The 17,826-nt window shown below is 35.2% G+C and overlaps 1 protein-coding gene across 1 annotated transcript in view; it reads right to left on the bottom strand.

Moving 5' to 3' along the window:
- Window positions 1-8,550: 8,550 nt before the first annotated feature.
- Window positions 8,551-17,826, bottom strand: part of LOC145992082 (uncharacterized) — a 126,899-nt gene continuing 117,623 nt past the window's right edge. The window contains exons 3-5 of the mRNA XM_083128298.1: window positions 16,603-16,819; window positions 14,005-14,191; window positions 8,551-12,294 (exon numbers count right to left, since the gene is read on the bottom strand). Of these exons, the coding sequence (XP_082984424.1) occupies window positions 10,751-12,294; window positions 14,005-14,191; window positions 16,603-16,819 (1,948 nt within the window). The 3' untranslated portion in view covers window positions 8,551-10,750. The remainder of the gene's footprint in view (window positions 12,295-14,004; window positions 14,192-16,602; window positions 16,820-17,826) is intronic.

Genomic DNA, 17,826 nt, shown 5'->3' with positions numbered 1-17,826 from the left:
CGTCAGTACTTAAAAAATTTCCTACCCACATTCTCCTAATTAATAGGCCCGTGGCCAGAATTTTATTTCGGGGGGGAGGTCATGCCTCGGCAGTCGCCATCTAAAGGCGAAAAATAGGGGGGGGTCGAAGACGAATTTCTTAGTACAACTTATTGTACAAGATGTTTAATCATGCTAAGGAAGAAAAATTAATTACCACTAATTGCATGATCCCCCCCCCCCCCGGCTGCTTACTTGATATGACAAGAATCTTCCTTGCTTGGATCAGGTAAAAATGTTTATATCAAAATAGTTTTGTTTGACGGTATGGATAAAAAGGAAACCAGTCAACCAGTGGCTCATCTGGCACTACGATTAATCATAAGTTTTCATTCCAAAAACGTGGGTGTAAAATTCGAAACCTTAGTGGAAAGAAATGACCCAATTTTGACAATCTTTTTGATAAAATATGTCAATATAATTATTAACTCATTTTTCCTACTCATAATGGCATGGACTTTCCGCCAAACAGACTTTTGTTCAAGTGATCCTGGCCTCCAGAGTTGGATCCTGTTTGGAGGTGCAAACTTTCGGAAGTTTTGTTTTTCTGCTTTTTTTTTTTTTTGGCCATACCTTGATATGAACACCAATCTGATTCTAAAATTACAGCCATCTTCAATGCAACTGATCTTCACAAATGGTGGGAATTTCATCCAAGATTTTGTTCACTTCATTACATTTAGTTTTGTATGGTATATTGGTACGTACACGATATCTTTAACAGAGTGCCACAAGAAGTTCACGGGACTGTAAAAGTGTGAGGATCATCATCTCACCACCCTTTCATCCAATTCACCAAATGATGAATATTTAATTGAGGAGTTGCAGTTCAAATATTGTATATAAATCTAATGTCTCAGAAATACCAAGAAAACAAGTTAGTTTAAACACATTATCATAAACAGACCAAATGAAGAACCTGAAAGCATTAATTACCACTATGCACCCCCAGGATACATACCTGTCTGGGCCAAAATCTGTCCTGGAGTAGGTGAATACTTTGACAGCTCCATGCACTCCTCAGGAAGATCACACATGTTTTGGGTTTCACATCGTTCAATGGTAATTGCTTAATTGAATTGTTTATTTTTGAAACCCCTATTGACCACTACTGGCGAAAACTATACTTGTACAGTTTCATGTAGCCCTTGCAAAGACATTGGTTGGGACATACCTTAGGTATGCAGTTGCATGATCAATTTTTGCATCAAACGATACGTCTTGGCAAGGGCTGTTTGAAACTGTACAAGTATAGTTTTTGCCAGAAGTGGTTGATAGGGGGTTTCTGAAATACACGATTCAATTATTGTGAAGAAAAATTCGGAAAAGCTAGTCTGTACAAGTACCTTGGGAGGCACATATGATGTCCAAATTGAATTTCATTTGATGATGTTCTATGATCCCATGTATTTAAGTGATATCACCGAAGTAATGCCATCTAAAATTCATTTGCGAGGTTACGAAGATTCACAAACCCTTTTACAAATCATTGCATTATGATAACAGATTAGTCTTCCATTCCTGACTCATTAAATTAAGCCCCGCGACAGGTTAAGTTTGCAGCAACTTTTTGCATACATAGAACAAAACGTGCACACAGAATGTAGTTGAGCTGTAATACTACCAATTTCCTCCCAGTCTGGGATATGAACAAGTTGGCGGTTGAGGCAAGACTGGCACGAGAGATGCTGAGTGCCGTTCTCGAGTGGACTAATACATAACACCTGCTGCAAACTTAACCTGTCGCGGGGCTTAGTATTGATACTTTAACAGTAAAAACTGATGAATTTTCTGGCCAATAAAATAATTGCTTTTATGTCCCATCTCTGCCACTTCTGGCTAATTGTAATGATGTTGATGATGAATGTTGATTAGATTAAATGTATGAAGTGACAGTCAGAACATAACCCCCCCCCCCCTGTTTTTAACTGACTGTGGGTCCAGCATGTATAATTGCATGGAGGAGTGCCTGCCTTCTTAGGTCAACCCTATAAACTAACAACGACAGTTAAAAAGCTTAGTAATATCTTTAGCAGATGTGCTGTGTAATTTGTTTTTTTAACTCGTCCATAGATAGTAGTAGCACTGGCAAGCAACAAGCCCTCACATATTCCTTATTTTCTTTCTTTCATTTCAGCATGCAAGAAGCAGTTCTACAAAGAGGGTGGTGTGTAGCTACAGTAGAACCCTGATTTTACATTTTCCTGCATTATTCATTCAATTCTGATGGTCCTAACATAGGAAAATGTTGTAAAATTGAGGTTCCACTGTATGTAGAGATACGTAACAACCATTTGTCAGTCTGATTTAAGGAATGTTCTGGGGTTGAATTTGAAGACATTGCTTCAAATAAGATCACCAATGTTTGTATCATGTTTATGGTGGCAATAATGCTGATGTGAACATTGTTGCTTCATGGGTTCAAAAGGTTCAGAGCATGAACCAGAAATGACAGATATGAGTGATTAGATATGAACAGGACATCCTGATGCATCCATTTCAAAAGCTACACATCATCTTCATAACTGCTTCTCATACAATGAAATGAAAATAGATGTAAACATCAAGGATTAAGTCAATTCTTTATTTATTCATGAGTTATAAAATCACAGGCTTTACTTTCATTTCATCCTTATATATAATAATAATATAATAATAATATATCTTTATTGAGCGGGCGAGGTTCAGCGTACGCTGTTCTCCCACCTAACCCTTGTCAGAATACAGTCTACAGTTACAAACGGTATATATATCCCATAAGAAAAAAGAAAGAAAAACAAAAATAATAATAATAATAATACAAACAATAGTAAATAAGTAAGAAAGATGAAAAAGCAAAAAAAAAAAATGCATGGATAATTTGAAATCAAATAAGAACTGTAAAGATACAATTAATGAGTATATGTATACACAAAAAGAAAAAATACATAAAACTAAATTCTAAATACAATTTTAAGTATATATATATATATATATATATATAGGCACACACACATGCACACATAAATGCATATTTGTTAATGTTTGAAGGCTGCAAGAATAGAAATATTTGACATGAAGTAATATCAAATTCTTACATTGACATTAATACATTGTGGGATGTATTTTTATTCGTGTGTGCTTCTAGATTCAAACTGTTTACATAGTAGATAGTCCTTTGCTGTGGATTTAAGAGCATGCAGTGTTGATTGGTTAGTTATTGTTATGGGCAATTTATTCCAGGTTGAAACTGCATTTACCGAGAATGATGATTTGAAGGAGGCGGTACTGTGATGACATGTAAAAAGTTTGTTATGCCCTCGCGTGAAGTGTGAGTGTATTTGAGTGCCTACTTTAAGTTTTCTAAATAGATAATCTGGTTTACTTACTTTCAAAATTTTGTTTATGAAGGTGATATAGTGCAGATGCCTTCTTCTGTCCATTGTTAATATTTTCTTTGTGTACAAATGAGGCAGGATATGTTCATATTTCCTTATGTTCAATGCAAATCGTATACAATAATTTTGCATCACCTGAATTTTCCTTTTATCTCTGACTGAGACCCCAGGACCATAAAGTACATCACAGTAATCAAAGAGTGACCACAATAAGAGCTCAACGAGCTTCAGTTTAACTTTTTCTGTTAGATAATTTTGAGACCTATATAAATTTCTGAGAATGTAGAATGATTTTCTACACAGTCCATTGATGTGTTCTGTCAAAGTGAGAGAACTATCAATCACCAAACCCAGGTTTTTAGATGTTGTTTTATGCGGTATGCACGTCCCACGTATCTTCAAGACTATGTCGTTATACTTGTCGTTTGTAATTGTTTGTCTGTTCCCCAGTAACATGTATGTGGATTTTTTGGGATTTAATATCAGTGCATTGGAGTCACACCAGGTGGAAATTCTTTTTAATTCATCGTTGAGGACCATAACATCACGTCTAACTGTAATTGGCATGGTAGGTAGGTATATCTGTGTGTCATCAGCATAGAAATGATATGTACATGTTTGTATTGCTCTCGATAAGTCTGCTGTGTATAAAGTAAACAGTAGTGGCCCCAATATTGATCCCTGAGGCACCCCAGTTTTTATTGGCACAGATTTTGAAAATGATAGTGGAGTGCCAGGCATTTGTACTTTCTGGTGTCTGTCTGTAAGATAAGAGTTGAACCACTTGATTGCTAATGGGCTGAAGTTATAATAGCTGAGTTTAGCTAAAAGTAGATCATGCCGTACACTATCGAAGGCTTTGCTGAGGTCTAAGGCCCGATTGTATAAAACAGATGATCCTCGATTAGCCAGTAAAATTGATCTGCAGTCACGCTGAATTCCGATTTTGTGCTGTATAAAAGTTGAACTGAGATTCAGTCCCGGAGATCTGCGATCAAAGTTGATCCATGATTTTTCTCCGATCAGCAGACATTGACCGTAGATCAGCTGTTGTAACATGGCTGTACTAACGAATATTTGCTTGTAAAATGTGTTGAAAGTGAACATATGCGGCAAGACGGGAGAATCAATTCATAAAATCCCGTTTCCATAATAATAAAAGAAGAAGCATGCACAACAAGGTGAACATGATAAATATTTCTTCCATTTTTCTTTCTGTTTGAAATATTTGTATTTTTTTTCTTGACATTTGCCTTAATGACTGCAAGAGTATATTGTAATATTGTTTAATTGCACGATCAGAGTAAAGTAACTTGAGAACAATCGAGTGTTGATACAAACCGAAAATAGACCCGCTTACATTTTCTTGTTGATATGATATCATTGTAAAACTTGCGTTGGGATGAAGAGGGAGTATAAAAATATTACCATTTCGCTTTACTGCATCCAGCCAAGTGTTATTGCAATTCAATGTTGTCCGCAGAATGGAACAGATCATGTAACTTTGTTTGTAGTGTATATATCTACTGCTTTATGAACCGAGCACGTTGCATTTTAGTTGGTAAAGCTTTCTCTCCCGATATATAAATTACACACATTTTATTTCGAATATTATTCGTTTTGTGCATAATTTACATCCGAGAGGACAAGCGTCCCTGTTGTTTCAATATTTAATTCCATTCTGGAAAACGCAAAAACATTTTACATTTTACAACGTAGGCTATTCAAGTGCAAGGAAAATTCCGTATATTACTTACGGGAACTAATGGTCCACCTGTAACATGTTGTCGTGTAATCAAAAAATAAATATAATAAACATCTCCTTACATGAACAAAAGCTCCAAATCCGAGTATAAGAAAGTTGTTATATCTCTTTTTAGCATAAAAAAGAAATACATAGTTTTTAAAAAAATCTATTTATGCAAGCATCTGAGAACCGATAGTTGCTTTCGTAGTCAAGGGCAAATCATCCATGTGAAACGTGCACAAGCAATAAATGGCAGTTTAGTATCTAATTTACGTGATTTTACTAAATTTGCAACATGTTCGAATATATACTACACCCAGCACCTCATATTTATTCTTTATTCAAATATTAAATACATGCATTTTCCGAAACTGACTTTAAAATATTTGCTGTTCAGTGTTGGACAATTGGCAACATCAGAGGCACACTAGCGACATCTCTGGATTTGCCACATTGCCAAACGTATTTCTTTGACCCAAGATCAGGATTTGATCTAAGATCGACAAATCGACAGTTAGCTTTATACAACATGATAGAAGCTTGAACTTAGTTCACTACCGGATCGTAGATCAAATCTGATCTCCAGTTAGTGATGATTATACAACCGGCCCTAAGAGGACTAGTATGACTGCACACCGTTCATCCATGAAATGAAGGAAGTCATCTACTACTTTTGTGAGTGCAGTGGCTGTACTATGTTTACTGCGAAAACCTGACTGTAATTTTGGTAAAATATTGTTCGCATCAACAAATTTGGTGAGTTGCTGACACACTACTTTTTCAATAATTTTGGAGACAACAGGCAGCAAGCTTATTGGTCTGAGGTCATCAAGACTTTGAATATTCTTCTTCTTTGCTAGTGGGATTACGTGAGCTTCCTTCCATACGGAGGGAAATTCTCCAGTGCAAATAGAGAAATTGATGATTTGTGTTAGTGCAGGTAGTACAAAGGGAAGCGATAACTTTAACATTTTAACTGTGATTTTATCAGCTCCAGCTGCATTTGAGTGTATACTATGTATTGCCTTATATATGTCAAGTTCTGTTATTGTTTTAATTGTGAAACATAAATCTGTGGTATTCTCATTCCTGTTTGTCATGAAGTAATTGTACTGTTCTTGGATAAGTGTTTCAGAAAAATTGAGATTCTGTGTTACACTAACAAAATGGTTGTTTATAACATCTGCATCCCTAAGATTAGATGGAAGGGCATCAATATTATTTGTAGTTTTATCAACAATACCTAAATCTTTTAATTTTTGCCAGGTACCACGTGTGTTCATATTTCTGCTGTTTATATGGGATGTGAAATATGCTTTCTTTTCCTGCCTTGTAATTGACGTTGTGAAGTTACGCAGATCCTTGTATTGTAGCCAGTCGTGTGGGTTATTTGTTCGTTTAAATTTACGTAAGGCATTATCCCTGAGTTTCATTACTAGTTTTACATTATCTGTGATCCATGGAGTATATTTTTTACCTACCCTTGCCGTTTTAGTAGGTGCATGAATTTCAAAGACGCTGATGATTTTTGAATTAAAATAGTTTATTTTGTCTTCAATATCATGGATAGGTTTCAGCAATTCCCAATCTACGGCTTTCATATCATTTTCGAATTTATCACTATCAAAATTAGTCACGATATGTAATGTATTTCATCTGCTTTATGGGCTTCTCACAAACCAACGATACATATGTGAGACAGTGATCAGAGGTGCCTATAGGGTTTTCAACATTCGAGCTGTGAACAAGTTCAGTATTATCTATTGCTATGAAGTCTAAGAGTGTTCTACTATTTGCTGTGATTCGAGTGGGTTTGTCGATTATTTGAGTCAGGCCAAATGTGTTAAAAATTGCTTTTAAATACATGGTGTCTGATTCGCATTTTAAGAAGTCACAGTTTGCGTCACCCATCAGCAATAGGGTGTCTACACAAGGGTATAGCTCAGAGAGTAGATTTTCTACAATGGAGAGTTTAGTGTACGCTATGTTTGGTGCTCTATATATAATACACACACCTATTCTTTTACTATTATTATTTACAATAATACTGATATATTCAACATCACTGCCATTGTCCAAGTCATTATAACCTACAATGCGAAAGTTCAGTTCTGTTTTCATGTAAATGGCAATGCCCCCTCCGGTTTTATGCATCCGATCAATTTTCACGATCTGATACCCTGGTAGGTTGATAGATGCCATTGGCGTGTAGGCATCAGTCCAGGTTTCAGAGATTGCGACAATATCAAAATCATGCAGTAATGTAACACACTGTAGTTCATCAATTTTTGGTACAAGAGACCGCACATTACAATGAGCGACGCTAAAATTGCCACTTGGCTGCATTAGACACTCTGGATTTGTCGTTTTACCTTTTAGTTTGAAGAAGCATTTGCTTTCTTTAGTAGTTTTTCTTTCACTTTTGTTACGACTTACCATAAAAAATCTTCATTCCATTTTTGGGGCACACACTTTACCCTTTCTGAGGATCTTAATGTACGAGGTGTATTTATCTTTGAACTCTGAATTTTTTCTACACCACTACCACCATTAACACTATTATTCCCTTCATATATGGATGGGAAAGATCAATCACTCTTCTGAAACAATCTGTAAAATTGTTAATATTTTTACTGATCCAATATTTCTATGAGTATACAATTTTGTCATTTTATTTTTTAAGCAATATATAAAGGCAAAATAAAATGTTAACATGAATTTTCTTCCTTCTCAAGCAAAACTCATTAGTGGGAATGGACGATATCAGAATTTGATATTCCGATTTATCATCAAGAAAATATCATCACAGACAATACAATATGATATTTTACCTCACAATATATATATATATATATAAAAAAAAGGTAAAGTGCTCCCCTGTGCATAGCAGCATGCCACGAAGGCGTATAGGAGGTGTGGGGGTAACGCGCCACACTTTCTTGATCCGGTCGTGAGTGGGGGTGATGTGATCGGTATCACGCCGCTGACCGCCTTTACCCCCCAGGGTTTCCCCCAGGTACCCATGTTATTCGATGCTGGGTGGGCGCCGGGGCCACTTCCATCGTTAGAAAAGTTCCCGGATTTGAACCGGCCAGGGATCGAACCCGGGACCTTTAGCATGGTAGTCAGACGCGTTACCGACTGAGCCACCGTGGCCAATGATATATATCGCCAAAATATCATGACGATATATCATCTAGTTGGCTGGACGGTATTTTTCCAATATCGCCCAACACTACTCATTAGCCATGGACACATGCATCAGTAAGGAGGTAAATGAATAATTCAGGTTTGGGAATGCTTGTATTTTATACCATATAATTTATTGGCACTGGTACATAATGCACACTTAGTAAACAACATTCTTTAAAGATGTTTAAAGTACAATTCAAGTTACAATTTTACATATTGGTTTTTTGCCTAAGCATTCATCTTAAACATATAAATTCAAATTTTCTATTACAAGTATCTGTATAGGTGTTCTCATTATTCCAAAGAAAATAGACTCTTCACAAATTTAGTTAATGTAGAAAATTCAAATATATTTTTATTCTATAGAGCGAAAATACTTCACACGTTACTGTCTAAAATTCAAAGTTCAGCTTTTGTATTGCTCTAAAAACAACTCTTACACAATGCTCTTACATGTATTAAAATCAAAGGTGGCCAGTGAGAGAGAGAGACTAATACATTATTAGAATTATGAGACACATGCATCATAGGGTTCAAAATTAAATTAGCACATACTCTTTCTAATTTGGCTATTACTCTGACAAATAGATTGTTCAAAAACTTCTTTCCTGATTGCCAAAGTAAATCTTTTACAGTTGATTCGATTAAAAACTGTTTGGAAGCATGGTCCCACTGTCAGTTTGCAAAGAAACACATATACAAACTTCTTGCTTGCTTCGCTCGCAATACAGAAATTCTAGTAGGAGTCGCATAAAGTTTAAATTTACTGCTCAAAAACAGATATTATATACTGTTTGTTCATGATGATGTGATATGTATACACAGCTGATCTAACAATGGAGACAAAAGTTATGTGCAGAAGAATTTAGAAAAGTCATAAACAGTCAAAATAAGGAAATACGTGTTTGGGGTTTTGAAGCAGTGTTTATGAATGTATATGCTACAGCTACAATGACAGACATAAAAAAATGCCAGTTAAAATTATCTTAGTGTTATACTTAAAGCAGATGTGCATCATATACACTTCATTGTTGATTGGAAACCTTTGAGTGGGGATTTGCTCTTTAAAATCAAATATTAAAAGTGAGCATGAGCAACATTTATCTGAAGCAGGGGTGGGGGAAGGGGACACAATTGGTGCAAGGGAGGCAAAAATCTATCCCCACCCCAGGTGCTGAAATCAATAGCAACAGCTCTGTTTTCAGGTTACATTTTTTACCAAGATTACCTCATAAATGCATTTTGCTTCAGACAATTAGTTTCTGTTTACTTCATGTTCGCATGTTTGGGGAATAAAAGATGGGGTTGATAATAATTAGACACAACAGAGTTACTAACTTTTTCTGTGAAACTTACTTGTAGAGGTTCTATTAAAATTAGTAACTTGCTTACGTCTAATTAATCATGTTGGCAGTGTTAAAAAAAGTTCTTGAATGGGCAGTAGTTTGATTTCAAAGTTAAATTACACAACATTAACAAGAATCCATAAAAATAATAATTTGGATATGTTAAGAGGATGGACTGATTAATCAAGTTCATTGAGCATTAATAAAATTGCACTAGCATTTGTGAAAAAAATATATACTGATACATTGATGTTTATACCCCTGAATTCTGGCATATCACATCTCTTTAACTTTTCAGTGACGACGGATTTGTAAATAACAATCACTGGATTTGTAGCCCACGTTTAGGCAATTAAAGCTAGCAGTAGAATTGTAAATTTTAAGTTATTTAAAATTTAGAGAGACAAAAAAAAATGCAGGCAGTGGAGATGAAATATTTAAGGAGTATATTGGGGAAGACCAGAAGGGATAGAATAAGGAATGAGGAGATCCGACAGACAGTACGGGTGATGAAGCTTCAGGACAGGATAGATCAGGCACAGATGAGATGGTTCGGACACATGAAGAGGATGGATGCAGAAAGACTACCAGTACCAGTAAGAGCTTACAATGCACAAGGAGTGGGAATAAGGCCAAGGGGGAGACCAAGATGCCGGTGGAAAGAGCAGATAGCGGAGAGTATTAGGAGAAGAGGACAAGATTGGAACATCGTGGAAAGAGAAGAGCGGTGGAAGACCAGGAAAAATGGAGAGGCTTGACTTCTATGCCGACCCAGCCAGAGGCAGGAAACGGCAACGGCTGACTATGATGAAGTTATTTAAAAAAAAAAAAATGTTATGAGCAACTTCAAAAAATCTATCTATTTCAGTAACATGGATTTTGAAATTCATCATATTTTATGACATCATTGCCATTTGACGTGTATTTTCAACCATAGTTACATCTACAAAGTAATCTTATTTTCAACTGCATCTTTATATACTATAAATACTACATTTCCTTGTCCTAGATTTTTTTTACTTTGATATTCATTTGATTGAAGGTTTTTCTTACTTTCCCATAGTGTTGTTTGAATAGAGGGCTGAAACTGGTTGACAATTTGATATGTTTGCAGAAAACTGTTTGGGTGGGTGTAAATTGGGTGGCTTGTAATTGCTTACGTTTTTGTTATGAACTGGTGGCTTGGAAACTTGGTTAGTAAGTGATTGATCTTGCAATGGATGGGCATGTTCAGGGACAAAGTTGGAACTTGGAAGATTGAAATTCATGCTGCTCTCTCTTCTGTTTCTTCCAGAAGATTCTTGGAACTGATCTCGTGATAACATTCTGCCAGCTGCATGCATCTGAAAACCAGCATCTTGCGAGGCTTTGCTTGATGAATACCATCTATCACTCGGTGAGTACTCTCCATTGTACCTGTCTCTGAACATCCTTTTATGTGACATTACAGAAGTGTTTGAACTTGCTGTTTCCCCTGAATTAGATAGGCTGGGCATGGATTCAGAATTCTGATAAAACTTGGCATTTTCAGGTGGCAATCCTATTTTGGCCAGGAAACTTTGAATTTTCTCAGAATTTAATTTTTCTTCGAACTGACTTTGACACAAACTTCTACTTGAATGCTGTTCATGAAACATGTTTTCATTAAATTGTGATAGTTTTCCATGTCTATCCGCACACAGGCTTTGACGTTCTTCAAATGTGGAAGCAAACTGCCTTGTACTTGCATGTGAAGCTCCAGATGAACTAGGTTCAGAGTTAAAACTTTGAAGGAGTTTAGAAGCTTCTACTGTAAAACCAGATGCAGCTAAGACACTTTTTACCCTTTCATCAATTAATCCTTGCATTTCTGAAGTTGATTCTATACTTGGCAAATATTGAACTTCTCTTTCACAAATTCTTTCCAAACTTTCTTCTCTCCCAGACTTATTCTGCTTCAACGTCTTTCCTTGGCCCATCGCTGGAAACTCCAAAGATAAACGTGTGAAGACAGCATCTGCAACTATGTTCACTTCATCAGTCAAAATTTTACTCCAATCAATCTGATCTAACTTGTAGCATAACTGGTAGAACTTATCTTTTATGATATTCCGAGCTTTGGTAAGTTCGGAATCCATGATGCACAAAAGCTTGTCTGCGATCTCATCTTCCATGTGCATGTGTGATGTTTGATTTGGATTGTTCATCAGATGCACATTCTGTACATGTGCTGGAAGTTTTGCAACTCTCAGATCTTTGTACTTTCCTTTAACAGCTTGCACTTTGGAGATATTGGGGTGTGTAGATCGTGTTTCAGAACAAACAACTGTGGTAACATTTCCTAGTATCTGAGCAGTTACAGTTACCTGTGCATCTGGAAAGTTTCTCCGAGTCCTCCTTTCAAAGTATATTATAATGAAGCTGTTCACTGCAAGAGGATACACATCAAATGGAATAACCTTTACAGGAATCAATGGTCGTTCATCAGTGCGATTGCGACGGGGTGGACGACAAAATTTCTTACCAATCTTCTTTAGAGCATAAGGCTCTGTTCCCACATACACAACCTTGTGTATAGATGGAATGTTTTGAATTATACTATCATTCAGGTTACCTGTAATTGGCCAGAAAATATTGGAATGTAAACTCATATAAGATGGGGCTTTACAAATGTAAGAACTAGCAATACAATTAACTTTTCTATTAGTACAACTTATAATTATCTTATGGAATTTATATGTATCCTATTGAAAAAGATTTGATTACTGACTGAATCACACAATCTTTCAATAAGTTATATTGTATAAAAACAAACTTATACATACTTACATACTTCAGTATGAAACACTTCTGGGTAAAAATTTCATCTATTTTTTTAATTCAAAATATTTCAATTATATCATCAGTCAGCAGGTAAATGTGTATAATGTTAAGAAAAAAATTGATGCATGATATAAGAAATGCCCTATTAAAACTGAAACATGTTTGAAAATAAAGCCCTGTATTTAGAAAAATTGAAAGCAGTTTTACAGTAACGGAGCATATAAACTGTATTCCCTCTTAGCATTAAAAAAAAGGTAAAGTGCTCCCCTGTGCTTAGCACCATGCCATGAAGGCGTATAGGGGGTGTGGGGGTAACTTAGCATTACCACACTTAAATGCAAGATGGGCAATACAGTAAATGCATAGCACTTTCGGGAGGGTGCAAAATTCAAAATATCCTGTTAAGTACAGGGATGACTTTTTGCAAGTGAAAACTGTAAACTCAAATTGGTCTAATGTACATTGCGGTCTCGTTGTTCGTGTATAATAAAACTAGCTTTTTTAACCAAGAAAATGAAAGGTTAATTCAAAGACAAAGTGATAACTTCAGACTTATGTGAAAAATACAACTTTATTAATATTGCAACACAAACAGCATGCAATACACACTAAAAAGTGGTTATGGTTTGCAAACATCCTGTTTATATCACTAAATAGGGCGAGAATGAGGAAGCAGTAAAATGCTGGCGCCTGACTGACAAAAATAAAATAAAATAACAGTTGGGACAATTGACACTTTGTCAGTTGGGAATGAATCATCGGTATAATAAATGCAACCATTCATACTGTAGTGATACGAATAGCTGCTCATGTCGTTTATAACTTGCATATGTCTACATTGTTTTAACATGTTCCCCTCAGTCTATTGGTCATGCATTTCCTTTTTAAACAAGTGGAGGGGGCTCATGTTGTTTATCACTTTGGTGTGAAACAAATGTTGCTTGTTGCTCACCACTTTGGTCTGAAATCTCCCTTACTTAAACATGTGATATTTTCACACACAAACATATGCAATCTCCTACTTTCCTTGAAAAATTCAACATTCCTCTTCTAAGATTGCTTTCTTAATCCTGCAAAGCTTAGAAAGTGGCATGGTATCCTGAAATTTTAACAAAAATTATCATTCTTTCACAACAAATCCTCCTCAATCAAGACACTCATTTTTGAAAGAAGGTATGCATGTCCCTATCCCCTGACCATTCCAGCGAGCAAGATAATTTGCACTTCAGAACCAACGTGTCAATCAGCCTACCTAGTCAATACCAGACTTGCCCCTTAATGAAATGCAAGAATGCATCAGTGTGAGGAAACTTGGTGAATCTGGTCAAGGCATGTCTCATGAGAAATAAGAAAGAACAATACTGTAATATTAAAAATTGGATAACTACATTCGTAGATAGGCTCACATGCGTGAAATATACATAGGGCCATGTGGGTTGCATGTTTAACATGCCTGTCATGTGATTATTGTCTCATATTAAAACATACACAGAATACTTACAATATGGATGAACCACAGCCACAACTTCTTCATCATCTTTCAATTTACAATCCAGTACAGCTTTTATTCCACCATAAGAGAATTTGCAGAAAAACTGACAATTCAGGGCACCATTTTTAGCTGCATTTATACAAGCATCATTCACAGCACATTCTGCAGCATCAAAACCAAAAACTTGTTTGCATTTCTGTTAGAAATAGAAAATAAAAATCTCTTGCTGGAATGTGCAATGACTTTTCATTTTAATTGCCAACTCCAAAGACATTTATAACAAAATAATGTTCAATAATGCCTTCAACTGTGAGAAGACATCACAGTTTATTAAAATTAGGATAAAAAAATAGTATCAAAAAATATAAATTGACGGCTGAATATTATTTTGTCATATGTCCATCTGCAGTAACTCTTCAGGAGAGCTGATTGAAGTGGTACGTATGTGGATTTTGAATACACTACATGAATTGCACGAACATTTTATTAATGTTGATAATTCACATGACTTGACATCTAGATACATAAGTGTTGAAACATGATGCATTAACATGCACAGAACAAGATAATATCAACAACTCATTTCCGACAAAAAGTGGAGATACGGCAAAACAGTATTCATGATAGATGCGGTAAACGCGGTTTAAGTATTACCGTGAAATTTCGAGTTTCCGCATTGAACAATTGGATAGTTATTTCCAGATGCTGTAACCTTAGTGAATGAAGGCAGTGAAGTGAGCCTTCGAAATTAATCGGAAATATCTATCCAATTGTGCAATGTGGAAACTAGAAATTTCATGTAGGTAAAACAGTATTCATCCGGCAAAATGTTTCAGGTATACTTCGCACCTGTCATCAGGATGAAATAAGAAGCGGAAAAGGTAAAAGCACACATACTAGAACTGGAAGGGTTGAGAAAATACCAGAACATGATATCAGAATAGTGTTGCATGCTATGATGATTTCTTTAACATTCATGATACGTTTTTGTAGTTTTTTTTTATATCAGAAATAAATATTTCCAAAATCATGGTGATATAGGTTATATTTTGATTTGATAATTCTTCAGTTTCTTTCATGTCCATTTCAAATTCTGTTTTAACATGTGTTATTAATTGGAAATTGTAGTCAGGGCAGTAGTGTTGGTTTGGCATGACATGCTGGAAAATTCAGCAAAACCTTAAACTTTCTTAATATGTGAATAATGCACCTAGGTTGGTTATATATGCTTGGAGACTAGATCTACAATTTAAAATGGAATCTGCTGTCAACCTAAAATTACATATAATTTTATTGATCTGACGATATATCCAATATAGCCCCAATCCCACCACTCACTCACTGACAAAAATGTTCTCCATTTTTTTGCCCACATTATTTGATTCACGTCTTCATTGTCAAGCTACATTATTTCTCACAGATCAGTAACACACAGATGAATGAACTCCTGGTTTTGAAAAGGTGTCTCAAACAAGGGTGACATCTACATAAGAAGATTCAGCCCAGATACAATTACGTATATATTGGTATACTCAATGCGAAAATATATACATCATGCTTGTTCTAACTAAATGTGTACGGGTATAATAACAAACAATTCTTTAGAGCTTGCCGTGCTTGTTGTTGCACATGGAAATGGACGTTGCTAAGGAACTTAAAGTTTATTTTCATCCTGAAAACTACTGTAAGGGAATTATGCTACACTTTTCGAATTTCAAAACATGAGCAACAGAATTTATTACAGAGGAGGTAGGAATTTGATGGAAATGACAGAAACAATTATTTTTCAATTACATTTACAAATGTAAAAATTACAAAAGAAGTAAATATTGCTTTTTCAATTTAATGTTGCTATTGAATTTGTTTATATGAAATATTTAACTATTTTGAAACGGACAATATTTACCCAGTTTATTATTATGAAAATAGACAATAATGTGTTGAATATTTGTACAATATTAGTGTACACACAAAGTTATTTTCTAAACTTTTCAAATTAGCAAACTTATAAATATGCATATTCCCCTTCATCCAATATAACATGCAGACATTTTCAAAAAGTTATTAAGATCATTGACCATCTATAACGTGATTGCATCCACAACTTGGCCGAAGGTTACGCATGTGAGCATACAAGACGTGGCCGATGGCCACGTTGAAAGTATGAGAGTCTATAAATAGTCTGGAATTTAGTGCAAAAATTTTGTTATTATTTTTATGAATATAATAGACATGTCTTGTACAATAAATGTCTAAATACACAGTTTTTTCAAAGACAAAACCCATTGTAGTCACCTAATTATATATATTAATTGAAAGTTAATGAATCATACATGTTCTTCAAATAACATTGCTAATTTTATTTCATATTGGTTCGGATTGGTATTGGTTAATCATGTATCTATAATTTATCAGCACTGGTAAACATTTCGTATTGGTCCATCCCTACAATGTAGTGTTACATACTTTCTTAAGCCATTGGCTGTTTCAAGTTGATTTCTCCCAAGAACTTTTACTCATGATTAATCACATTGTATAAAAATATATAACTGATGTTTCATTCTAGGGAAACAGAATTTTTTGACAGATGCCTGAAACTTTACTTACATTTGCAATCGTTATACTGAAAGCTCCCACTCCACAGCCTATATCCAGCACTGTCATGGTCCTGTTGGGTTGTACAAGATCCTCTATCAGTTTAAAATACAATTCTGCTGATTGGGTGCAAGGCACGACATAAGACAGTGGAGAAATCCAGAATATCTTCTCACCTATGTTTTCTTTCAAATTACTATCTCCTATCAGAAGCTCTATAGTTTTTTTGCTGAAAGTATATTGAAGTACGTTAACATGGTTTGCAATTACATAAACAAAGTCATAAAAGACAGCATGCTGTATTTTCATGTGAAGTAGTGGAACCTTGATTTTACGTTTTTCAGGGAACCAAGCTGAAGAAACTTAAAATGCAGAAAAATGTAAATTCCAAAAAAAATCATAACATTTTGCTATATTGGGACCACAAAGATTGAATGTATGAATGTAAAATCGGGGTTCCACTGAATATTTTGTGGCACTGAGCCAATACCATGTTGAATTGATTCCAATACAGTTACTGATTACTGCTGATGCCAACTCAAATGCTTGAATACTGTCATACCGTGGACTCATTTTTTTAATGCAAACAAGGGAAAATGGAAGAATTTTGAATTATCCAAAATTCAAACTCACAAAAACATGTATTATTAAAGAAAATCAATAAAACAAAACTAATATACTACAGCAGAAGCAAAAGTAATGAACATGCAGTGAAGCTTACTCTAAAAATTACCGTATTTTATGCATGGTCCTGTAGTGCAAGCCAAAAACAAATTCCTCTCACAATAGTAATTAAGCTACCAGTAAATGGAAAACACATTTAAGTACATTGAATTAAAACACAAAATGATATACAGATATTACAAAATTAGCTGCCTGTTCTCAATTAAAGAAGTTTGTGATTTTTGGATGTTTTTATTTATTTTTACATGGTTAACAAAATTTTCAAATTCATTTCTTGCATGAAACAAGTCATCACTGACGTTTGCATGAGATTCAACGTACCATGCTTCGACATTGCGAACAACATACCCTCACTAATCAGATAAGAAGACTTTCACAAATCATTGGCTAGTGGAGGTTCAAGAACGTATACCTGCACAGAAAAGAGGTAGGCAATCCCACCTTGTTGAGGAGAAGGTGGAGGCAGCTTACCAGGAAACAGAAAATTTCTCATAGTTACCGCTGTCTCTGGATAACTGCCTTCGACTATCCAAATAAAAGGTTCGAAAATTC

Source organism: Lepisma saccharinum, chromosome 9 (genome assembly GCF_977018435.1).
Source record: "Lepisma saccharinum chromosome 9, izLepSacc3.1, whole genome shotgun sequence".
Classification (NCBI taxonomy): domain Eukaryota; kingdom Metazoa; phylum Arthropoda; class Insecta; order Zygentoma; family Lepismatidae; genus Lepisma; species Lepisma saccharinum.
The sequence above is the reverse complement of the archived record's forward strand: the minus strand, read 5'-3'. Positions and strand labels throughout refer to the sequence as shown.